General features: G+C 33.9%; 1 protein-coding gene across 1 annotated transcript in view; it reads left to right on the top strand.

Annotated features, from left to right (window-relative positions):
• Window positions 1–27,024, top strand: part of LOC141394485 (uncharacterized) — a 49,513-nt gene that overhangs the window by 10,735 nt on the left and 11,754 nt on the right. The window contains exons 2-4 of the mRNA XM_073968936.1: window positions 24,751–24,955; window positions 25,030–25,386; window positions 26,085–26,170. Coding sequence (XP_073825037.1) covers window positions 24,761–24,955; window positions 25,030–25,386; window positions 26,085–26,170 — 638 coding nt within the window. The 5' untranslated portion in view covers window positions 24,751–24,760. The remainder of the gene's footprint in view (window positions 1–24,750; window positions 24,956–25,029; window positions 25,387–26,084; window positions 26,171–27,024) is intronic.

Here is a 27,024-nt window from a genome sequence, read left to right as displayed (position 1 = left end):
AAATTGGGGGGTAGGAAGTAAAACCAAGTAGGAAAAGCGTTAAGTTCGGTCGGGCCGAACTTTTTATACCCTCCACCACAAATTTCAGCCATTTCGGTGGATTAATGTGGCTACAACCTTCAAAATACCGAAAATCGGAAGGTATCGTTCTATGGAGGCTATATGATGGCGTGGACCTATACCTACAAATTTCTGGGGGAAAGTTTTATACCCCCAACGAAGACTAATACTAAATTTCAGCCATCTCGGTGTGATAATGAGGCCAAAACCTTCAAAATACCGAAAATCGGGAGATATCGTCCTATGGGAGCTATACCAAAACGTGGACCTATATAAACCAACTTTGGTAGGAATGTTTTTTGGCCTCTGGAGACACAAAATACCATATTACAACCAATTCGGTGGTAAAATGGGACAAATATCTTAAAAATTCCTTAAAACGACGACGCGTCACGCGTCGTTTTGTATGGGGGCTATACGCAAACGTGGACCTACATAGCCCGCTTTCAATACCAAAAGTCCTACGTAAATATAATAGATTTTCCCAAAATTTCACCTACGTCAATCCGTTCGGACGCTAGAGTGATTTCCACAGACGGACGGACATGGTTATATCGATGTAGAATTGCTTGCTGATCAAGAAAATATAGAGTTTGTGGGCCTACAATGATTATTTCGAGTAGTTACAAACGGAATGACAAACTTAATATACCACCATCCTATGGTGGAGGGTATAAAAAAATTAGTTTTTGGGTCACCCTAATGTACATACATGACATACATTTTGAAAGACTTGGGGATCAATCACGAGCCTTTGGGTAAAAAATCGATTAAACGCCCAACAAAACATCAAAGATGAAGATAACAACAAAAATATGTGGAATAATGTTAAAGTATCCCAACAACAGTATCACTAATAATATGCTAAGTACATAAAACGTCTAAAAGAGAGAAATAATGGATAACAGACGGAAGAAGTAAATAAAAAAATACAAAATTTAAAACATATTGTGAAATTAGTCAGGAAATTAAACCGCAAATCGCGATGCAAAAAATTCCCAAATAGGCAAACAATTACAGGAAATTGAATGATTAGAAATTCTACACTACAATTTCAATCTTTACAAAAAAATTAAAGAGACATCCGGGATATTCCAAAAAACTGACCCCACATTTTTCTTCGATTAAAACAATATAGCCCAATACGAAATTGCTGATAAGAAAAAATTATGGAAAATACCATAAGAACAATTAATAACACAGACGCAATAACACAAACAATACATGAGTAAAACACAATTTGGATTAAGAGAAGGCATTGGAACCTCTGATCCTGTGAAACACGATAAGTTGAAGTAACTAGGAACAATAAGCTCCGTTTAGTACTAAGCTTAGTACTAGAATATCTTAATTGATGAAAATCACTTTTTCCTGTTACTCCTCTTGGGAGCATAGGGCTTCCACATAGCATCGCCATCTTACACGGTTACTTGCTGTTGTTTTTGCATCTTTGTTTTGTCTTAGTTCTTGGGCTACTGTTCGTCGTCAGGTGTTTCTTGGACGACCTCGATCTCGTGATGCTTGGGGGTTCCATTCAAGCGCTATCCTGGTTACGCTATGAACATTTTTTCTTAAGGTGTGGCCAATCCACCTCCATTTCCTACGTCTAATCTGCCCTTGTGTGGGTTCCTGGTTTGTTAAGTTCAATAGTTCTATGTTACTTATTGTGTTGGGCCAGAATATCCTGCGTAGCATCCTGAGGCATTTGTTTATGAAAACTTGTAGCATTTGTGATAGTGTTAGATACAAGCCAAGTTTCAATGCCGTATAGTAGAATCGATTTTACTTTTCAAATATTTTAAGCTTGGCTTTCCTGAATATATGTGTACTTCTCCATACAACTTGCAGACGTCCAAATACTGCTCTCGCTTTATTTAGCCTATTGATTATGTCCGTTTCTGCACCGCCATTTGTTGTTACAGTGCTTTCTAGATAGCAGAAGCTATCGACATATTCAATTGCTTGTCCTTGTAACATGATGTGTTCTGTACTGGTGTTGTTTATTCTCATGACCTTTGTTTTCTTGATATTAATCTAAAGTCCAACATTACGAGGAAGTCACTCCAGGTCTTCTAATTTTGACTGCATGTTGGATATCTCGTGAGAGAGAAGGCATAGTCTAAGTCAATGGTGAACACGAAGAGAGAATTTATATGGTGAAACGTACGAAAACATAAAGGCGAGAACTCACCATACAAATGCTGTTTGGAGTAATCTCATTTCGCTTATACCCAAGTCTTCGATCCTATACGATACCATTTGATGTTCCATTGTTCCATTCGAACATTCCATTGCGCAATGCGCGTCCTTTTTCGTGTGCCAAAGGTCATTGCAATAAGATCCTGGTTGTTGTTTCTTTTGCTTCGTTACTGTTTCGTTAACCATTTTAAATTTCCAGCTAAGCAGAAGATTGGTCTACTGTAACATATCCTAGGGATGGATCTGCCACCTATCGTTTCCTAGGAACAACGCCTTACGACTTACGGTTTTCAAGCAAAATCGTGAAAACCTAAAATAAACCCAAAAATGTGAACTTTAACAGTGATTTATTTAAAAATCCTTCCAGCGATTTTTTTTTAATTTTTTTGGATTTTTCTCATCTATGAAAATAGCTGTTTCAGAATCCGCAAAAATTTCCCAGGTGTCAGCAGTTTTCATTTAAAGTTAGTTAATGCGCACCGTACATGGCATTGTTTTATAAGAAGGCGATACGGTCAGTGCATTGTCCCAATTTGAACTTCTATATCTCAAAAACGGAAAAATTTAAACATTTTACTTTTTTTTTGTAAATTCCTATAAAAGCCTTCTAAATTATGAATAATAAAAAATTTGCATGTCAACCTATCTTTATTTCGGTCAATGTAGATGCACTCATTAAGATTAGTAAAATATGTATATGGATTAACAATTAACATAAGACAACAAAGTATATGATTGTCCACATCTTTTAATTTACAAAAATTAAAACTATTGCTGTGCTGCTAACATTTTCACAGGCGCAATAAACTCCGTTTCATGTCAATAGAACATTTCAAATTGTTTTTTGTTACTTCAGTTTAGTCGATATCCGTGGAATAACCTCGGGATAGTTTATATATCTTGGTTTGTAATTTTATGAAATATCTTTCAACAAAAAGTTTGGCTTCAATAACGTACCGTTATATATTTTTTTAATTTTCTTTCAAACAGCCCAAAATTTGTACGGTTTAAAGTGTTTCATCGGAAAAGCACATTCTTTAATAACTTAAGTAAAAATGCAATTTTTGAATGCTTCTTTTACGATTATTTAAAATTGAAATAAATAAAAACTATTTCAAGTTTAAAACGCTAAAATTGGTCGAAGTCTGACTTTAATACCGGGGAAATAAGACCTTATGAAAGCTGTGGACTTTAATTGTTTATAATACGTTAAAAATTTGGAATAAATTTACAGTTTCTTCTTAGTTTTATAAAGAAAAACGAAGTAATGAAGAGAGATGGTACAAAATAAGCTTGAAATTCTACTGAAAATTGGGCATTTTTGATCGAGAAACTTCAAATTCCTACGACTCCTATTACATAATACGGTTCAATGATAGCATTAAGATAAGTTAATCATTAAAATATTAGGTGATTGTTATTGCTCTGAGTCTGAGCCAACATACCATAAAGAAAAAAACGAGATCCATGACATCTACACCCCATGGGCACTAATAGGCATAAAAACGAAAATAATTTCTGTGAACATTTTAACAGCACTAAGGAGCTCCTACTTCCAGCTTTACGTGTAAATTCAGACCATGTTAGAGCAAAAGAAGTACAATGCCAGGCATACATTTTCCCAAACTGCAAATATAAGACCACGTTTTGATATAGCCGCACTATCGCGATACCTTCCGATTTAAGAGAGGTTCTGCGGTACATAATAACGAACATATGTTAACAAATTTCAGCAAGGATACGGAAATTATAGTTAATTCATTGGGAAATTTTTACTTAAACTTTCCAAGTACTTGATAACGGTAGGTAACCGTGGACAAAGAAGACGTTAGAAGAATATCAAATGTATACGGCAAATTGACAATTTTTGACAAAATAATATGCATTTTGCAATGAAGAAATGTCGCCACACCGGAAGATACTTTTCCAATATTATCTTGGGGGCTTTCATTTAAGATATAACTCGGTGAATCGTGTTAAAACTGTACATGTTATGGAAATGCGGCCAAAGGATTTGTTGAAGTACAACTGTTCGTGCATTTCAATGCTCCAAACATTCTCTTCAATATGTGTTAAATTTGTTAGCTACTAAAACGCCCACATTCTCTATCAAAAACTCTACTTACACTTATCATATATGTATATAATTGTTGAACTGTAATGTACATATTGATTGTATTTACTAACGTACAATCAAAATGAGTCACAAATAAAAATAATGAATGATTACACGATAGGGTGGTTGGACGATTGGCGGGAACATGGTTTGGTTGCCTATGTCGGTTGTCTGCAAAATAAACCCACAGAACTTTTATGAATGAAAAGCTTTCGAGTGGAGCCTACAAGTCTTGTGTGAGTTGTGTACAATTGCAGATTGGTGTCGTTGGTGTGGGTGTTTGTATATACAAATATCCTTCTTTTACTCGTGCGAACAAACGCCAGTTTCAAAATGTGAATCAGTGATTGTTTCTTGGAATTGCTCTGATGGTAGTTGTTTGTGCCATGAACTGGTTGGTTACTGCATCGTTGTCATAGCCGTGACCATGACTCATTGTGGAAACAGGACATTATTCTCAACACAGACAGAATGAAAAACGCCATCGAAGGCTTTCACTTTCAGTATTTATGTGCCTGTATTCATGTTTTCAAAGTTGTGTCAAATAAACTAGCAGAATAAATGGATGGGTCCACACAAAAAAAAATATATACAGCATAGTCTCGATAATCCGGACACCACATGTTTCGGCGATGTCCAGATTATCGAATTGCACGGATTACCGAGTAGTCTCAAAAAATATAATTTTGTAAGTTAAAATCAGGACATCTAAGGTAAACGAATTCATATTAAGCAAATATCACGGGTTGCGACCATTTTAAACAGCTTTCCTGGCTACCAAATTTACTTCTTAATTTTACTCATCCAGCGTAATTTAGGTGACATTTTCTGTGTATTTTTGTAGTCTAAAACTTCTCTATAATTGGTGTATATTTTTCCATAGTCATTATCAAGGATATAAATGTACACATATTGATTTTCAGTATCCATGGGTCACGAGTCTCTTACGACTTGAAATATAACTTCAGAATTCAAATTCACTCATCTCATTAGTGTGAATATATTTTAGAAATTTCTATGAACATCAGCAACTGACTTTACCTTGTCGTCGAAACCAAAAAAAAAGTATTGTTATATATAAATGTTACAGCCTTCGAATAAGACAATGGAATTTAAATCTATTCGTAGTTGCCGGTGATTTTGTATATCAAAGAATGAAAATAAAAGGAGTAATATGTAATTTAAATAATTTATTGAAATGTCTATAAAAGAAGTGCTATTCTCCAACTCATTTTTGGGTTGCCGAAAAAATCGGTAAAATTAAATTGCTTTTAACTTCGGTAATTAACGTTATTTTTCAGTAAGTTAGCGACCAGCAAAGTACAGCAATAGTTTTCGTTTTGTGTTTGATTACTATGACTACCCGTTGTACTGTAAATATTTCACAGTCGCAGCATACACCATGTGCTATGCTGTTTCAATGTTCACAGAACCGCACAGTAGAGTTGTGCCAAAGGAACTATATGGACTTATCTAGTTCTATGAACAAATTGCGTATACTTAATATCACACGTTACATTTTATGATGTTACTCATACGTTTTGGAACTAGTACAAGAACTTGGAACTAGATTACCCAACTCTACCGCACATCAAAATATTTCTTCTTCGTTCTTCACCACAGCGCAGCAAGAGTTGGATTGTTCGAGTAGAGGGCCGATACAGAAATCGGCACATGTCCATTAGGGTGGTTTTAAAAAATCGATGTCGGATTTTTTTATGCAGCATCCCTCTTAATTGTTTAGTTTTGTTAGATTTTTGTAGGATTACTTGTTTCGCCACAGAAATGAACTGGTACAATAAATGTGGTCTGTAGAGCGATTTCGTGGAAATTCCCCTATGGAAACTTTGAGGCCCCAGTGGCACGTGTAAACATATTCCGATTGTACTCAAACTTTGGCAATCTTTAAATCCAACAAAAATAAACACTTTCGACATCGATTTTTTCCCTTTATGTTAAAAACCAGTCTAATGTCCATATGGACATTAGGGTTATGACAAGGGTTTCGTAGTCGGAGTCGAGCAATTTTGTCGGAGTCGTAAAAATAACTCCTGGCAAAAAATTTTAAATTTATCAAATGAAACTTTCTAATTTGTATATTTTGCTCCTTTTCGCTGTAAAAACCAAATTTACAAAAAGTTAAAATACAGCTGATTGTCACTTCTACCTTATATAAATGTGCCTTAATCCATGCGACCGACCAGCCATACACAGAAAAAAATATTTCAAGAATTTTTACATATTTTCGTTCGTGATGTAGCTTTTTCACAGTGTACAGGTACCTCACATAAGATACACGTGCAGTTTCTTATATTCATCCGAAAGCCACTAATTTTTTTTTTGAAAATATGTAAGATTTTCATGAGATGCAAAATCACTTTCCTATTTTTTCCTAAATTCCCATTATTTGCTCTCATATTTCCTCTCTTGTTTGGTAAATGCTCTCAACTTTGAATGGTCTCACCATAGGCAAATGAATCGTATACACAAAGAAATGCTCTCAACAATGTTTTTAACATTGAGTTAGTTGACAGAACAACTCAATTAAAATGCCAATGAATACGATTTTATAAACATTTTGTTCTAACAAAAACTGTATGGGGTTAGTTTTTGACGGAATCTTCATCCTCAGATAAAAATATTTACGAAAGTCCTGCCATTTTCCCCAAAAATCGCCTTAGAACAATTTTGAGTTTTTCTGTTTGAGTCGGTTGACAGCACATAACATGAGTATTTCTTTGTCTATACGATAATTTGTCTATGGTCTCACCATCACATTGACACTGTGACAACCCAGCAAACCAAATTTCGGAAGCAAAATCGTTCAGATTTCGTTCTGATTTCTATACGATTTTCGTAGGGCAATTCGTTCAGATTTCGTTCCAATTTCGGAGAGAATGTCGGATGTAATTTTCCCTTCGAATATACTAATGTTTTTCTTCCGATTTCGGTACGAATCCGGTTCGATATGTCGGAAGTAAATTTGCCTTCGCACAAGAGCCACCACCACAAAATATCTAACAAGCAACATTTTAGTTTGTTGTCGAAAACAATTTTTAAATATTTTAAATATAAATGCAACATATACTAATAATTCACGCTACTGCTGATAGACTCAACATATTAGTACACAAAGTTTACATTGTTCTACTATAACTACAAAATTGAAATTTACAATCTTCCAATAAAAACATACCAGAAAAAAATTGATCAATAAAAGGAGAAGGCCGTTAGAGAAAATTTTTTTCCTTCGATATTCATACGACATTATTCCAAAATCGTTCAGAAATCTGTACGAAAATTCGGAAGAGAAAATTCGAATTCCGAATTTCCCATGGATTTTCTTCCGATTTCGTTCCGAATTCTGACAGAAATCTATCTGATTTCGCTCCGACATTTCGTACCGAAGTTATGTCAACCACTTCATACAACTTTCCTTAAGATATCGTTACGATTCCGGATTCGAAATCGGATGTTTCGATTTCGTTACGATGTCGGTACGATTGGTTTGCTGGGTAGTTAACTGACAAACCTAACAACTACAGTGTGTTTGGTGTTGAAAAAACAAAGTGATTTGATGTACGATATATTTCGCATCTACAATATTTCAATTTCTTTAATATAAAGGCAACATCTAATATCTCAACATAGTGCTGATAGACTCAAACTGTATGTACATATGGTTCATATTATCCTGCTATACTCACAAGGAAAAAAAAGAACAGTGAAAATCATTAGAAGAAACGGTAAATTGCAATAACACAAAATAAAAGAATTAATAAAAAGCAGCAAAATTTGTCTCTGGTTTGGATGGTGGCGTATGGTGGTTGTTAGCCAATAAAAACAAAACAACTCGCCAAAATTGTTTTTGTTTTTAATCTCTCAGAAGAAATCAGTTTTTTTGCTTTATGAAAGGCGTTCATGAAATGCAAAAATTTGAACCTTTTTTGTTTACGAAATAACACGTAAACGTACACTTTTCCATTTAAAATTTGGGTTTATGTATTTCGAAAGGACTGTCTTTTATAGAAAGAGAATGTCAAAATCACTCACTTGTTTTGTAGCTGGCGAGTAGAACGTAGACTCGCGAATTACACCGAAAATCTTAAATCAAATTTATGCAACACATTCTTGAAACAAAATAAAAGTTTTATAGACATGTTTTAAAGTCGGTTTCCTTCATTATTTTGAAAACAAATCACAATATTCCAATGTTTGTATGCATGGTTTAATAAGAAAGGTTAGCTAAAGCTTCCTGTCAATTTAAATTTTTTCTTTCGACTGTTCCCGAAACGTCAAAGCAATATACACTATCTTTGTATGTGTGTGTACTGTTTGAATAATATGCCAAACAATTTTAAAAGCAATCGAATTCAATGGTTTTTAAAATAGTTTTTAGAAGATTTGTATGGAAGAAATTTGTAAGCTTTTCATTGAAACAAACATTTTATCATATCCACAACTCGATTATGTGGAGAAACCTTGGCCCTTCATTCATTTTTCGAGTTTTTTATAAAATGCTCAACATTGGTATTGTAAACAAACCTACTTGTTGCTTTTGTGTTTACTAATTTTGATGTTTTAGGAATTCAGGAAAAGCAAGGGTTCTGTAGATTTTTATACCCTCCACCATAGGATGGGGGTATATTAAGTTTGTCACTACGTTTGTAACTACTCGAAATAATCATTGTAGACCCCACAAAGTATATATATTCTTGATCAGCGTGCAATTCTACATCGATATAGCCATGTCCTCCGTCTGTCCGTCTGTCCGTCTGTCCGTCTGTGGAAATCACTCTAGCGTCCGAACGGATTGACGTAGGTTGATGAAATTTTGGGAAAATATGTTATATTTACGTAGGACTTTTGGTATTGAAAGCGGGCTATGTAGGTCCACGCTTTCGTATAGCCCCCATACAAAATGACGCGTGACGCGTCGTCGTTTTAAGGAATTTTTAAGATATTTGGCCCATTTTACCACCGAATTGGTTGTAATTTGGTACTTTGTGTCTCCAGAGGCCAAAAAATATTCCTACCAAAGTTGGGTTATATAGGTCCACGTTTTGGCATAGGCCCCATATAAGGCCCCATATAAAGTACGCGTCATTTTAATATATATTGAATGTATTAGACCCATTTGACCACAGAATTGGTTGTAATTTGGTATTTTGTGTCTTCAGAGGCCAGAAAACATTCCTTATAAAGTGCGCGTCATTTTAATATATTTTGAATGTATTAGACCCATTTGACCAAAGAATCGGTTGTAACTTTGTATTTTGTGTTTCCAGAGGCTAAGAAACATTTCTACCATAAAATGTTTATATAGGTCCACGTGTTGATATAGCCCCCATAATACAATATCTCCCGATTTTCGATATTTTGAACGTTTTAGCCTCATTATCACACCGAGATGGCTGAAATTTGGTATTTAGTCTTATTTAGGCGTATAAAACTTTCCCCCAGAAATTTGTAGGTATAAGTCCACGCCATCATATGGCCCCATAGAACGGTACCTTCCGAATTTCGGTATTTTGAAGGTTGTGGCCACATTAATCCACCGAAATGGCTGAAATTTGTGGTGGAGGGTATAAAAAGTTCGGCCCGATCGAACTTAACGCTTTTCTTACTTGTTTTCCATTAAAATCTACCTCTTTACGTATACCATGTTTGTATGTACATGTGGATTTTGTTTTTATTTCTCATTTTGGCTTTCATTTATGGAAAATAGTTGTACAAATTTACATTCAAATAAGTAGTATTTCGCGTAGGATACGTAACGGCAGTCGCAACATAGTTTGCAAAATACATGAACGCATTTTTAGACGGAATTGAGTGTTTTCCTTTTGTACGGGTTTTCGTGCGACATACATAAACAGGCTGTTAAAAAATCAAAGTGGTTTGATTTTTTAAAACAATATTTTTTAAATCGATTTGTTATTTTGTTTATTTTTGAGAAAAAATGTCGAAAAGTCATAACCCTAATGAACATACATATGTACATGCACTACCAGAGTAGGCGCTCTGCACTACCTAGTTGTATCCCTAGGTGTCCTGTAAGGATGCCTGCCAGTCTACTAATGTAATTTTTACTCATTAATAGTAGGTCCTTTGTTTTGTCCTCATCTGAGTTTCCCCATATGATTTTTGTGTGTCTATACCTTACACCATAGGGTATATTAAGTTTGTTTTTCTGTTTGTAACACATCGAGAATTCTCTTCTTTTTGATTTTTGTAACACATCGAACTAATCATTTGCGAACATATAAAGTATATATTTTCTTGATCAGAATAAAATTCTAAGACGATCTAGCCATGTCCGTCAATCTGTTCGTACGTCTGTTGTAATCACTCTAACGTCCGAAATAAGTGAGATAGAACTCTACAATTTTGCACCCGAGTGTAATTTTTCCATAGGCATGTCCAGGTTTTGGTATAGCTCCTATATAACGATACCGCCCGATTTAAGGTATTTTAAAGATTTTAGCTACAGTTTTTGACCGAATTAGCTGAAATTTGTCAAGATAGGTCTACGTTTTGGTATAGGCCCCATATAACGGTACATCCCTATTTAAAGTATTTTGAGGCTTTTTAACTAAATTTTTTTTACCGAATTAGCTTAAATTTGACGTTTGATGTTCCCAATGACTAAAAAACTTCTCCACTAAAAATTACCACGATAGGTTCATGTAGCTAGCTGTAATTTGACATTTGAGATTCTCAGCGGTCACAAAACATCTCCTCAAAAATTGTCAAAATAGGTCCATGTTCCGGTATAGCCCCCATATAACAGTACCTCCCCATTTTCGGTATTTTGGGAAATTTAGCTGCATTTTTGGACCGAACTACCTTTAATTTGTCGTTTGAGGTGTTCCCAGAGGACACAAAACATCTCCATCAAAAATCATCAATATAGGTTAATGTTTTGGAACAACCCCCATATAACGGTACCCCCAATTTTCGGTATTTTGAGAACTTTCTAGCTGAAATTTGACATTTGAGGTGGTCCCAAAACTTCTCCACAAAAAATCGTTTACATTTTTTGGTATAGCCCCTATAAAACGGTACCTAGTTCCATGTTTTGGTCTATCCCCCATTTTGGCAATTGTGGTATCCGTGGTCGTAGTTCAGAATATTTTATGGTAGAGGGTGTAAAAAGTTCATTATTCCAGGGGGGTATGGTAGAGGGTATAAAAACTTCATTATTCCAGGGGGATATTTTATGCTCATACATCATTTGCTCATGTCTTTAACTCTAGAAGAGACACTTTTAAAGGTTTAGCATTATTTAGGCTTACCGTAGTTTGCTCCGTGGCATGTTTTCCCTTAATTCTGTGGTACCGATATAATGTTTATTGACCCATGATGGGAGTAGTCGTTAATTGGCTTTTTACGTTCCCATACACATTTGGTTTTCACTGCCTTGTTAGTTGTAGTTTTAATGGCTACTTTACTGTCCCTTAGAATGTATATAGTGGATGACTTTGTGTTAGCATTAACCCAATTCGGACACTCTGTTATCTCTCGGACTTCCTCCTGAAGGATCGAGTTATGATCCGGCAGTCGGAGGGGGATTCTTGTTTGCGGTTTTTTATATATAGCACCCAACCCGTCCTCCCCCTAACAAAATTCCATCTGTCAACCTGAAACTTATCTAAACAGTGGATCAGCGTTTCAGTGCTGACTACACGCAGAAAAATATATGTTATGGGTACTTTACACGATATGTTTTTACATATGAGTTGTCAATTCTCCCATACAAAATGTATATGCAAAGTGACAACTCATATGTAAAAAACATATCGTGTAAAGTACCCATTAGAAATACGTTGGATCCAAACATAATTTGTTTGTGTCCAAACAAATATATGTTTGCAACATTTTGTAACATATCTCAATTTTATATGTTTGGGTACCAACATATTTTTATGTTAGGACATATTTTTATGGGTGGAGAGGAATTTGTCAAAGAGAGTAACAACAGGGCTCTCGCAGCTGCGGGATGCTGGTTTATAATAAAGAGCTGTGTGCATGGTGTAATGCGTAAAACACATGTATTTCGTGCTTGTTGTTGTTAACCAACATAGCAAGCGAAGAGGAAAAGAAAAAAATGGTATTAATTATGTTGGTCTTTTTCATCAGTGTTCTAGAGAACATCGCTGAGTAAAGACGGTAAAGTGAGTGAATAAACCAGTGTTTTGTCTTTTCTTAAAGAAATTGTGCTTCTTAGTAAATTAAATGTCCAATACATTTTATAATTAAATCAAAAAGGTGAATGGAAATATTTTATTGGACAAAGAAGAAATCGCATTTAATAATGGCAATTACATCAATACATTTTTCATATACATACATACATACATACATACATACATAAATGTATGTTTTATTTCACAACTAAGAAAAAGCGTTCAACGATGCATCTATACAACTTTTCTCTTTTTAAAAGTGCGACTTTTTTTATGTACCTATGTGTCTTTGTTGCTTTGCTTTTTACAGTGTTTTATTTAACTTGCTTTGGTCCGTTTAGTTCAAATCTGGTAACTCATTTTTAACACAGTTGCAGTTGACCAATCGAACTGAAACTTTGCACACTTTTTTCTATGCCCTTCACATTGACATTTACGCTCCCTTGCTCTCAGAATGCGCCCACTGGTGCATGTGTTTGTTTTTTTTTTTGTGGCTTTTGGGTTTGTATTTGTTTGCACCCAAACATATATCTGTTTGCAGGACCCAAATATATGTTATGTTTGGGACTGCTTGCAAACAAATATTTGTTTGCTGCAAAATATGGTTGGGATATATGTTAGGGAGGCCATTTTTTTCTGTGTGTACCCTTGCCTCTTGCCAGGCTATGGGATCATACGCAAAAATCTAGTTAGCATTGAAAATTCCGACCAGCTTGGACGAAATAGAGTCAACTTCCTTCGGAATTAGTGCCGTGAAGATCTGGTCTGGTCCCGCTAATTTGTAACAGCACAGCAACATGTTCATTTTTGTTGTTGATGAGTGCATTGCTGTGAATGTTTCAAAGCCGCAGCGTATATCATGTGCTGTGCGACATACAGTGACTGTAACTGAAAATTATACAACCTGAAATAAAAATGTAAACGTTGATAACTTGGAAGCGAGTTGAGATTTTTTAACAATTCAAAAAACAATTTTGTAGTATGAAAAGCTGTCTTTAAGATGACATACAAAAATATTCCATTTAGAGTACCATCATACTCAAATTTTAACGGAAAACAAAAAATGGACATTTTTTAAATTGAGCATTGAAATTGATGCACCAAAATAATCGATTCCAAAATTTTCGCTTTTCTTTCCAAATATCATTAAATTGTTTGCACATACTCTAGACATAGCCGCTAATGATTTTTCAGTAATTTTTTGGAAAATACCTTCAAAAACTAGAAGTTTCTAGCCCAATTGCCTACAAAGCGACATTAATTGCAATCATGCCAAAATTACGTCAGGAACTAATACAAATTTTTTCTATAGCAATCAATGGCAAAACTACTGAAAACGATTGTGAACCAATTATTCCACCATTGTGGTTACTAAAATGACATAAAAAGGGACATATTTGGAAATTATTAATCGATTATTTTGGTGCATCATTTTCAATGCTCAATTTTGTTTACTGTACTGTTTACGGTACTGTAAACGCCGGTACTGTATGCCATCTTAAATACATCTTTTTAGCCTACAAAATTGTTTTTTGATTTGTTAAAAAATCTCAGCTTGTTTCCAATTTATCAACGTCTACATTTTTTACTTCAGGTTGCATCATTTTCAGTGACAGTCACTGTATTTCAATGTTCACAGCACAGCAATGACATTTGCTTTTAAAACAAAAAAAACGAAAGACAGCGGTGCAATCATCCCATTTTTAATTTGGAACATTTCTATTTAAATGGAGAATACAATTTGTAATTCCCTACATTCCATATAAAATTCAAATTATGTTATTACATACTTCGAATTGTATTCCATTTGAAATTCCAAACAAAAATTAAGTTACATGTATTACATTGATTTTATATTTGTATGTTTGAATTACAAATGGAATAATTCGAATTACAAACGGTAGACTCAAAATGAGATTATAGAATTACAAATTAAATGTTATAAATTACAACCAAAATATTTTGAATTACATTTGAAAAAGGGTGTATTGAAATATTTCGTTTCTGTTTTATTTTGAATCGACCAAACATTATTTAAACAAACTCGGGGTTGGTAGTAGCTCGAACCAATTCGTTCGAATAGAATTTAGACTGTAATAGTACATATCCTTCCCAAAACTGGCTTATACTGTTTGATTTGCTTTTGTGTTTGCATCAAATGTGAGAAGCGTAACGGTTAGATGTACTATGCCTTTTCGTGGAATCCTTTTAGCTTTTAAATCACGGTGATACATTAAAACTGAAACAAAAATTTAAAATATTTAATTTTTATTGAATATTATCATTCCAGTTCCTTGCATCTATATGTATCGAAGGAAGTACATTGTTTGCTCTAGACATCCATATTTTTATTACCATGCCGCACGTGCCAAACCTAAAGGTATCGTTTTGTTATTGATTTGCTTTTTTTGACGTACTAACGTTATGGTAACGAACACCACAATCATGCTTCTATATCCGCTTTGCCATTAACTTGAGGGCTTTCCATTTATTAGCAAACTCTTTCTCTGTAAAACAGGAAAATATCATACGCAAAAAACAACTACTTCCCATAAACTAAGACGACCTTGAAGTTTACGACCATAGGGGAAGAAACTGAACAGACCTTGTACAAGTTTCTTATACCCATGCAATTTTCACAGGCAAGGACACAACTAACAGCGACAGAGAACAAAACAAAATAAATGTGTATATACATATGTATACGTATGTATTTACCCAAACATTGCTTCCTCATACTATGTGTTTGGAGAAAATGAGTTGACTTGATACCAGAAAATAATTGTCCTAAGTAAAATCGTTGTAATCGTACATCCATACATACATATAACCAGCAAAATATTGCAATGGAATTTAATATGAAGTAGAGCATTGGAGCTCGCTTCTTAGACTAGTATAGATATTACTACACTACATACTAATAACTAGACATCGGATTTTTGCATGTTTTTTATTTCTCATCCGATTGGACTCAAATTTTGGATCTAGGCGTTTTGAGGGTCAATTTTTCGATATTTGGGATCATATCAAAAATATGCAAAAAATATGCAAAAACTATGCAAAATATATGCAAAAAATATGTTAAAAAAATGCAAAATATGCAAAAAAATATGCAGAATATGCAAAAAATATGCAAAATATGCAAAAAATATGCAAAATATGCAAAAAAATATGCAGAATATTCAAAAAATATGTAAAATATGCAAACAGTTTTTGGTCGAAAATCGTCAAAAAAGTCGTAAAATTTACAATTAAAGTTGGAAGAAATCATCAAAAAAACTTTAAAGTGTCCTAAATTAAGACTGTTGGCCATTTAACGTAGATTTTTTAGCAGATTATTGTGTTATTGATACCTCTTACGACGGTGTGGTGTAGGGTATATGTATTGTAATACTATTTTTATTGTTAAACTATGCAAAAATATAAAATTTGATAAAATATCAGTCATTTTATGTAAATTTAATATTTTCTTTGTCTTAATTTGTAGCTTTAGGCTGGTTTTAACTCAAAGGAAATCGGTGTCGGATTTTTTTAGGCGGGGGTGCCGCCTAACCTTTTTACTTAGATTAGATTTTAGATAGATTTAAGATTAAGATTGCCAATTGAGCACAATTGGAATAAGTTAACACGTGCTACTGGAGCCTCGAAGTTATGCATTAAATGCATTAAATTTAAGGCCATTCTGTTTATTTTATATTCAAAAACAACATGAGTAAGTATTACTGAATTCGAGATAGAAAGCCAGTGTCCCGATTAACGTGACTACGTACGCCTTATTGCGAAAATGGAGCCTATCTGCGTATAGCCGACTACTTGCAGAACGCATTGTTTTAGTTGTTTGTCCTTTGTAATTAATTGGTTGTAATCTGTGGTGAGCTCGACTCGGTGTTAATGTGACTTTTTTATGAATTTCCAACAGTTGTTCTTTTGTAAATTTGGGTCGAATATTTCCGGAGAAGTTTCCATCTTCGCTTTGTTAAGATTTTTGTCGCCATTTGACCCTTTACGGTGTTTTGCACTGTCGGATCAAACAATACCAAGCCAACAAGTTCAGGACTAAGATACCACAGGTGATTTATCATTTTTTATTTCCTTTTTCTGTCTATTTTTTCGTATTTCAATAGATTTTCAATGAGGTCTAGGTCTTCTTTTGATGCTAAACGCTTCGTAGAATCTGAAGAACCATCTGTCCCGAAAATAATCAAGCGCAGCTTCAACAAAAACTCCTAACCATGAAATTGTCATTGCTGCTGGATCCCTGTAAAGTGTCCTATAGGAACGTTAGTCGTATCATTTTGTCTACAGTAGAAGCTCTCGGAGAGGACCCCAACAAATATATGATCTTTAGAAGCTTTATCCGTTTATTCCGGAGAATAAACAGTGAAAAATACTAGCAACAACTTCAAGGAAGATACCCCAAAACAAGGCTATTTGCGTGCACTGGCATGGAAAACTATTACCAGGTATTCTCAAAACAGTGCAGAAAGAACGGGTTGCTGTTCTGGTATCATCTGGTATGGGGGTAAAGAATAACTCATGGGCGTTCCTGAAACTGACAGTAGCTCGGGGGAGAAACAAGACTTAGCAGTGTACGAATGCCTAGAATAATGGGGTCTTACCAGCTTGAGCAGATGTTAAGTCGAGAGCTTCTGTACCTGCGTACAGATTTATAAGAAGTATTGTTGAGAGGGATTTTTGACTGCAAGTTTGGCAGCACATCCGGACATCAACCAAATATATTCACGCGATTTCTATAAGAATAGTCTGCGATTAACAAATCCAAGTTTGATGTAGGCAAAAATGTTTTAAAACTACTTCCCAGCTGACTTCCCAAGAACAAGAGGTCGTAGAAGCACTTTGTGTTTTCATCTTTCGAGCCCGGTTTAACGCGCCCAGAACGTTTCTTATTTTGTTTATTTTTTTTTTTAAATGAGAGTGTGGGTTATTGATTTTACAAAACCTATAATGAACAAGATCATGGTTATGTAGATATAATATTGGATGGATTGGGTAAACATAATCAAGAGGTTGAAAAGGATTAGGGACAATAGATAGAGTTAATACAACAAATAGTGAAAGCGAAATTCAGAAATATTTTTTAGGTCCAAAAAAAAAGACCTAAACCGCATTGAAGATTTATTGAAATACGAAACAAATATCAGATAAAGGAAATAACAAAATGATATATCATCTGTGGTATCTTAGTCCTGAACTTGTTGGCCTGATCTGATAGTTCAAACCACCGTAAAGAGCCAAATGCGAGAAAAATCTTAACAATGCAAGCAGAAGAAGATGGAAAAAACCAAACTAATAGTACGGTTACACTAGAGTTTTTTTGCCGGGTTAACCCACTTCGAGAGGATTTATTTGACGTTTGCGCTATGGAATTGACATTTGAAATCCAAACCCACTGGGTTAATCCGGCTAAGTGTAACCGGGGTATAACAAAAGAACAACTGCCGAAATTTCCAGAAAAAGTCTACCAGGCGTAATTACAGGGTATACTTACTTGTTGTTCAAGAAATTAAGCATTAACTCCGAATTTCTTGAAAAAGATCCTGTAACTTGACCGCAGAACATCAATTACCAGGAAGGGTAAAGGATTTTAAACAACGTGAACGACATAGCAGAGCAAGGAGTCGAGTTCATCACCAAGTAGTCATCTTTACCCAGATGTCTCCAAAATCACATTATGTCAGCCCCTTAAATAAATTTAAATATGAACAAAATGTAAAAGACATTTGTTTTCATTCCCAAAAATTGATAATATGGGAAGAAATAAAAAATAATTTAAAAATTAAGTTACAATGTTTTATTTATAAAAGCACTTAAAACTAGAACATAATTTTTAATGATGGATTCTCTCAAATAAAACGATGGTGGCCGTTTAATATTGCCACAATTTTTAATTCAAATGCAAGCGTTTTATTTGAGAGATTTAATCATTAAAAAGTATTTTCTAGTTTTAAGTGCATTTGTAAATAAAACACTGTAATTTATTTTTTTAACTATTTTTTATTTTTAACTTTTCAGCATTTAATTTTTTTGACCACTGGGAACCTCATAACAAAATTATAACCAATTTAGGCCGAAAATGTAGATAAAAACTTTAAAATACCTGAAATCGTGTTGTACCGTTATATAGGGGCTATACCAAAACCTTGACCTGAGTCCAACATTTTTAGTGAGGAAGTTTCGTACCATTGGGAACCCCAAATGCCAAGTTATAGCCAAATCGGCCTAAAAATCAGATACAAAAGCAAGTTAAATTAAACACTGTAAAAAGGATTTTTTTTTTTCACAATAGACTCCATTTTCACCCTAAGGCGTTTTCGGGACATTGGCTTTATTATCTTGAATTCAGTATTACTTACGTATTTTGTTGTTCGGCAAAAAATATTAAGAATAGTATGGCATTTAATTTAATGCATAATACGGGCAAATAGTTTTAACCGTTTCATAGATATAGGTAGCTGAAGTCGTCAAATAGCCAAAAAGTCGAGATTTTCATAACTACGAGGACCCAGTGGCATGTGTTAACATATTCCAATTGTGCTCAAACTTTAACAATCTCAAAATCTAACCAAACTAAACACTTTAGGGGAGTGCCGCATAAAAAAATCCGACATCGATGTTTTCCCTTTGAGTTAAAACCATATAGCAACAAATTAAGACAAAGAAAATATTGAATTTTAAATAAAATATTTGACAATTTAATAAATTTTATATTTTTTAATAGGTTAATAATAAAAAAATGGTATTACAATATACGTATAACCATATTTTTATATCCACACTGTGGTAAGGGGTCTCAATAGCATAATAATCTGCTAAAAAAGCGACGTTAAACGGCCAAAAATTTTAATTTAGGACACTTTGATGATTTTTCCCAACTTTAATTGTCAATTTTTAGACTTTTATGACGATTTTCGGCCAAAAACTATTTGCATATTTTGCATATTTTTTGCATATTCTGCATATTTTTTGCATATTTTGCATATTTTTGCATATTTTGCATATTTTTTGCATATTTTGCATATTTTTTGCATATTTTGCATATTTTGTGCATATGCAAAATATGCAAAATAAATACAAAATATGACCCTGCCATTGAATTTAGATTTCTTTGAAACGAATTTTGGTCCAATCAGAATCTTCATATCTCTAATATTAAAAAATATGCAAATATGCAAAATCCGATGTCTACTAATAACCAACATTTCTGATCACACCTGAAGTAGGACGTCATTATAATGTACAATAGAACTTATATGAATAAATCTGAAAATTGAAACCAATGTTTTGCGGGTATAAAGAGGAATTATACCACTACGCTATAATTTACTTTAAAGGATGAAAACGGTTGAATAAAATAACCCTATAGCAAAACGTGGGTCTTTATAGACAATTGTTGGTAACAAATAATATCTAGATACACTTCCATTTTTATAGACAGTTTTTTTTATGATGATGACTTCTAACCGCTTGAAGCACAACTAATACCTTCAGAATTCCTTAAAGCTTTCGAGGAGTTACAGGCGGAAAGACAAATTTAATATATCCTCCATTATATGGTGCATAATGGAGTCCGACGATAACCCTAAAACGTATTTTCAATTTCCACTGATTCCGGGTGTTTAGATAAGATTTAAAGTTTTGTGATTATTCGATTTCAAATCCATCCAATAGTAAAAAGAAACGTATGATAATAACCCATATAGTAAAATCTTGTGGTATCATAACAATATTTTTATATGATACGATCACATTTTAAAGGAATAGGGGTCTAAAAATACCCTTTTCGAAATGATACATAAAAGTAATATGAAAATTGGTTCTAGGTAAAAAGTGTCAAAGGAAGAAAAATTCTACACAAAATTTCACTATGAGTTTCAGAATAAACCATATATCTAGGTATTTTCTTCAGAAAATTAGATTAGAAATTTATACATTTTAGGATGAAAATATTTGTTTTAATTTTGGACTGTTAATTTTACAAAATTCCATACTGGATCAAAATCTAACAAAATCTAAATTTTTTTGGGATACTGTTAAAAAAAACATTTCCAAATCAAATTTCATTATGAGTCTCTGAATAAAAGAAATCTGTAACCATAACATATAACATTATTAGCAGTCCTTTTTTGATATAGGCCTTAGGGCCATATTTTACAAATTTTATCCAGATTGTCGTTGTGATTCGGAGTTGGAGTCGGAGTCTAGCAAATTTTAATGGAGTAGGAATCGAAGCCGGAGCTCTAATATAAACAGCCTATAACTCACAGGGCGACGTACACAAATATTCACGTTTCTAGCTCAGCAACGCTCTCTGAGCGTCCGTATTACCTAAATACGTTGTGAACGAAATCCCACGATTAAAGCATATCAATCTTTTTTTCATTCATAAAAAACAAAATTTCCTTTACAATCATGGCACAACAATATAATGCCGTCCATACACTATGGCCATGCATGACAGCTACCGATGAACCCTTGTGTACGTGTGTGATTGACTAGTGTGTAGCACCCCTTCAATCCATTTTGCAGAAAATACGAGTATGTATATTTTCCTCTAAAACTCGATTTTGAATTGAAGTTTTCCAATTTTTTAATTTCCTCACAAATAATAGTTTTTGTTTTCAAAAATTGAAAGGGTTTCAATTTCAAAATCAAAATCATTTTGCTTCCTATCCGGCTTGAAATATTCACATATACATTCACAAATACTTCAAAATTTACTAATACTATTACAAATGCTGTCCTGCACAGTGTCCCACAGTGTATGGGTCGCATAAGGTAAAGTAAGTCCCGATTTACGGTAGGCCAAGGCAAAAAATAATAGGGTCTACTCATGAAATTTGAAACTTCGAAATTTGCTACCATAAAATACATCTTTCCATCGTAAACGTGTAATAACAATGACCTACGACAGTTCTGAATGCTTTATATTTACATTTTGATTAAAATTTTTTCTACTTTAGAGGATTTTCAAAATGTATTTATGTTTTTCCTGAGAAAATGTTTAGAACGACCCCAATATTTTTCTTTGATATTAAATCTTCACCGTGGTGCGATGGTATGCACGCCCGCCTTGCACGCAGAAGGTCGTGGGTTCGATTCCCCGGCCAGGCAACATCAAACATTTTTTCAACTGTGGCAAAATACCCCTCAGTAATGTTGGCGACATTTCCTGAGTATTCCAGCCTTGAAAAACTTCTCCACAAGTGGTGTCTTAGACACGCCGTTCGGACTCGGCGATAAACAGTAGGTCCCATATCATTGAGCTAAATATGAATCGGGGTGCACTCATTGATATGAGAGAAGTCTCCCTTGTCCCGTATGGGATGTTGTGGAACAATGTTTTTTTTTGTTATTAAATCTTCTATAACAACAATGTTGTTTTTGTTAATTTGTTAGTTTTTGTAATTCATGCATTTACCTAATATAAATTTGCCTTGATGTCTACCATGCCTGTGTATGTATGTTGATGCGTGTTTCGAAGATGAAATCATTAAAACCGTGTTTCTCGATCATAGGCCTAATTTGCAGAACATTTTGGAATAATCCAGAACAGAATAAACAGATCCAGTTATTTGGTTTAAACCATAATTTAAGACTGGTCAGAACATGTACGCAAGGTCTTGCAGTATATGTTATGACTTGCTGAGTTGGAAAGCTGGCCACATTATTCCATGTTTTTTTTTCATGAAAGCTCCGCTGTTTTATATTGACTGATATAATTTATAAAAATATAGATTAACCCCCAGTTTTTGTAAAAATTTTTATTCTTCTCACACGAATTGTTAAATTTTGTAGATCGATTTACTCGCTTTAGCGCAAATGTAGAGCGCTGATTTTTAAATGAGGAATCCTTAACGATATATGGAACGGGTATACTAAAAATTAGATGTGTATGTCATCTGGGGGCTGAGCTATGAATGCCTAAATTATTACGAATATAGACGAACGAACAAAAATAAGTTACAAAAACTGGGGGTTAATGGAAAATTTAAACAAATAAGCTCTGTACCAGAACTAAAAAGTTTTTACAATTTTTACCACTTTTACACATAGTAGATTCTTGCAGGTTCTGGAACAGAGCATTTGCGTTCCCGTACACAAAATTTATATGAAAATCGTTTACGACTTTTACCACTTTATAAAGTACGGGAACAGGCCAATAGTTTTTTTTAATGTTTTATTGAAACAAAAGAAAGTTGAATTTCTATTAAGATAAATCTTTAGACAATAATCTAACCAAGAACTTAGAATGTATCTTATGTGCAGAATGCGCATATAATGTTGAAAAGATTCATATTCACCGAATCTTTTTTCTAGCTACTGTGATATTTTAGTGAGTACAATAGTTTTTGTCCACATTCAGCTCAAAGACGATGATGTTGCGAGGTTCATATTTCTTCCGAATAGAGAATTGATGGGCAACAGCAACGATTCATAAGATGAATTTGTAAATCCATATAATGGGCACAAAGCGCGGTCCATGCACGAACGTTCCTCATATTGGTGTAATCCAAAATGCTGATTTTGATATCAAATTTTCGTTTCAATTTAAAAAATAACTGACGTATTTATATTTGTACATATCATGGCACAATTACCCAGATAGTGGTATCGTAAAATTTTGAATATGTTATGTCAAAATGTTCTTTATGTTGTTGGGGAAATTTTTTATAAAGGGATTTGGCTTTTCATATTCGAACAGCTGGTGTGATACCACTACCTGGGTAATTGTGCCATGGTACATGCATATCGTCACCATAAATGCCCGAAGACGTAACCCACACGCAAATCGAAATTCGTTTTTTGATGGGATGTGATACATAAAGCTAAAATACATGCTCTGGCAAAATTTCCAGCTTCTACGTTCACAAAATAACGATCCTATTCAAGAAATGGCATTTCGGAAAATGTGATAATATTGCAGATTTTGTTGTAATGACGGATCCTAAAACCAAGTGTTTCCCAAATACTCGACATCATAAGATAATTATTCCATAAAACAGTTTTTCATTTCATAACGTTTTTTGTTTCTCCTGTAAAGTTTTGATTTTGTGGGTTACGTCTTCGGGCATTTATGGTGACGATATGTATGTGTGCATGATACAATAAGAAGGTAGCAGAAACTGCCGTTTTTGGTAACATAATGTTACGAATGTAACTGATAGGTTTAAGTTAGTTTAATTTCCGTTAATTTAAAAATTTGAATTGTAACGTAAAGTTTTATTACACAGTTACTTTATTTAAGCAACAACAACTACCATGTAGAACTCTCTTCATTATTCTGGATGTTACTTTACCTTTTATTAATGTGCTTTTGTTTTGCAACAATCATGTAATTATTGTTTAGTTTGTTACTTCTTTATTTCTTGCATTTGTTTGTTGTTGTAATTACGTCACTCGTATTTCACCCATGTATGTATGTGAATGTGGTTGTTCGCTTATTGCGAATGTGCGTCTGTGTGTTCGTTGCACAGATTCGAGATGTTGCCAGATTTTGTGGATAATTCTAGACCAAGGAGATTTTGGGTATAAATATGAGATGCCGGCCAAACAGTGAGCAGTTGTGAATTTTATACCGAAGTGTAAACATCGACTAGTAAAGAAGTAAAGTAAAGCTGTGTACTTAGCTATAACAGTCAGTTCCGAATAAGTGTAATAAAGTAAATAAAGCATTGTAGAAACGTAACCTAAAACGAACCCTGTTTTATTTGGTACAAATCGTATCGGGGAATAAAACAACGTCTACACCGAGATTAGTTAAACCTAATTCCGTAACAATAAGATGTCAAAATTTTACATAAATTCAATGCAATTGACACATTATGTTACCTTCAGCTGGGCTGATAATGCTACCTTCGTATTGTATCATGTATGTGTGTATGTGTACAACAAATGTTTGTCAGAATACGTTTTACAATGAACATACTCCAAATTGAACAAATTTGATCAGCTGTTAGCACGGGGTTACCTTTTTGTATTCAACCATGATGAAACTTCAATTTTAAATGTATAAAAATTATATAAAAATTATTCAGATTTCAATTTTATTACAATAATCATTCGTGTTGAACATTTAAATGACATTTTTGAACACCTTCGGTTCACTTTCAAATTGATCGCTAACAATTGCAATTGAATCAGCTAATTACAAAACTTTTTTGAAATCAGTGCAACTACAATGCAATACACAACAAATAACAAAAGTCTTGTGGACGCCTGCGGGACTTTGGATTCAAAATATGAAACAATTGGCGATGGTGTTTTTCACATGAGTGCTATGAAAATTTTTACTGCAATGGTACTATACATATGGCGGCAACGGGAAAAAGAATTAAATATTTTAAAACAATCTGTGATAAGTCTCAAAAATGATGTATGTATGCTGTATTCATAATATACCTCTTTCATATGTAAAATGTGATTTTTATAAACGATCCTTATTTCCAGTTAAATCGGTGTAGAAATCAACTAGAATTTTACCATTCTCAAGTACGAGAGAAAGAAAAACAAAACAGAAATCTCTCATGTCAATTGAACAATACTATGGAAATACTACACGAAACCAAATCATCCTGTAATGAATTGTCGGACATAGTAACCGACTTGAAGGCCGATAAACGCCGATTAGAATATGAACTTCAGAAGATGTACGAAGATTACAACACATTGCATGAAATGTTAATTGACACAAGAAAAACCCTATTTCAAACGATGTTAGAACAGCACAGCCTCCTTTCCGAAATCTCCCAGAAGGAGCATTTAGTTAAAACATTGGAAAATCATGCAAATCTTTTACGGATACAAGTAATTGAACTATGAAATTAATTAGTTTCCTTTAAAATGTAGTACAGTCGGACCTCGATTATCCGTGACCGTCGGGACCGGAGGCATTACGGATAATCGATTTTCCCGGATAATGGAGGCAATGCTTTTATGCAGTTTTAGAACATATTTTGAAGTAATAATTGCTCTGTTCCTTTACGTGCCTGAGGTTACCATTTCTTACCATTTTTAACCTGTAAAGTGTTCCCTTACTTTTAATAGCATACAATTTATATGATACCAGTTTACCACTTTTGCCATTTTCTGCCACTGTTACCATTTTTAAAAGTAAAGGAACAGACCAAATGGCATAGTATCGTACAATAATATGAAGATCTGCAATTTTTTAAGTTTGTTACGGCAATCCGCCAAAATTTAAAAATATACTTAATGTCATCATCTGATTCATCTGAATTGACTTTGTCCCATGGTTTTTGTGATGCCATAAATACACAAATTGTGTAATTCGGGAGAATTTCCAGTTTTTGTTTTTTTATCTTTAATTTGCTTAATCAAATTAATTGCAAAGTGTTCTTTTAATGCCGGGTAATGAAGTTTATAACGAAAAATAGAGGAAATGCAACAAAGTCCAACATTTCTTTTCTATCATGGATAATGGAGGTTCCCGGATAATCGATTCACGGATAATCGAGGTTCAACTGTATATTCTTTTATTGCAGTTAACAAATTTAACGCAGGAAAATACTGAGACAAACCATCGATTGATTGAACTGAGAAGTCCATTTGATAATTTCCAATTAAAAAGGTAAGTCACCAGATGAGTGCAATCGAAAATGGAACATAGAAGAGAAGAACATATAGGAACAATTGTATTTGTTGCATTAACTAATTTTGGTTGCAAAGAGAAATACCACTTTTCTTAATAGAAGTTTGTATTGTAAGCTGATTGCAAATTAGAGTTGTGTCAATTTAGTTCAATTGAACGACCTAGTTCACTATGTAGTTCAATGGACTTCGGTCGTTTGTATGTACAAACTTCACATACATATGTAATATCTCACGTTAGTTTGTATGACGTTACTCATACTTTTTTTGAACTAGGGCATTGAACTATGAACTAGATTGCCCAACTCTAGTGCAAAAGCTAAGCACAGACAGTAATAGTGTGTTACAACGTCTCGCTGACTTCTCCGCATGCCCTGATTTTTTTTTTTCAAAATTACAGGAAGGGCTTAGTAGATTATGAAAGTAGAAATAAAACACCTAAAAATTTATTACACGGCTTTGTCGACAGAGATATTGCCTCAAGCTGTGACTCACTATGTTCATATTAACGGTGGCCAAAAATAGAAGGGGTTGTCGTAGGTGGATAAATTTTGGTACAAGTACTTATTTTGGGTTACCATCACTGGCACAAAAAAAATTGGGGATTTTGGTCCACGTTTTGATATGGCCCCATAGAACTGTACCGCCCGCGTTTCAGTATTTTGAAGAAATGATTGAAATTTGATGTTACGTCTTCGATGAGGGGTATAAAACATTCCTACAGAGAATTGTGGATGCTGGTCTACGTTTTGATATAGCCCCTAATAGAGCGGCACCGCACAATTTTCGGTGTTTAAATGTTTTTGCCACATTATCCAATCGAAATGACTTAAA

Source organism: Musca autumnalis, unplaced genomic scaffold, assembly GCF_047663935.1.
Source record: "Musca autumnalis isolate F117 unplaced genomic scaffold, ASM4766393v1 scaffold_2, whole genome shotgun sequence".
In the NCBI taxonomy this organism is placed as follows: domain Eukaryota; kingdom Metazoa; phylum Arthropoda; class Insecta; order Diptera; family Muscidae; genus Musca; species Musca autumnalis.
Note: the sequence above shows the minus strand (reverse complement) of the source record. Positions and strands in the feature narration are given on the sequence as shown.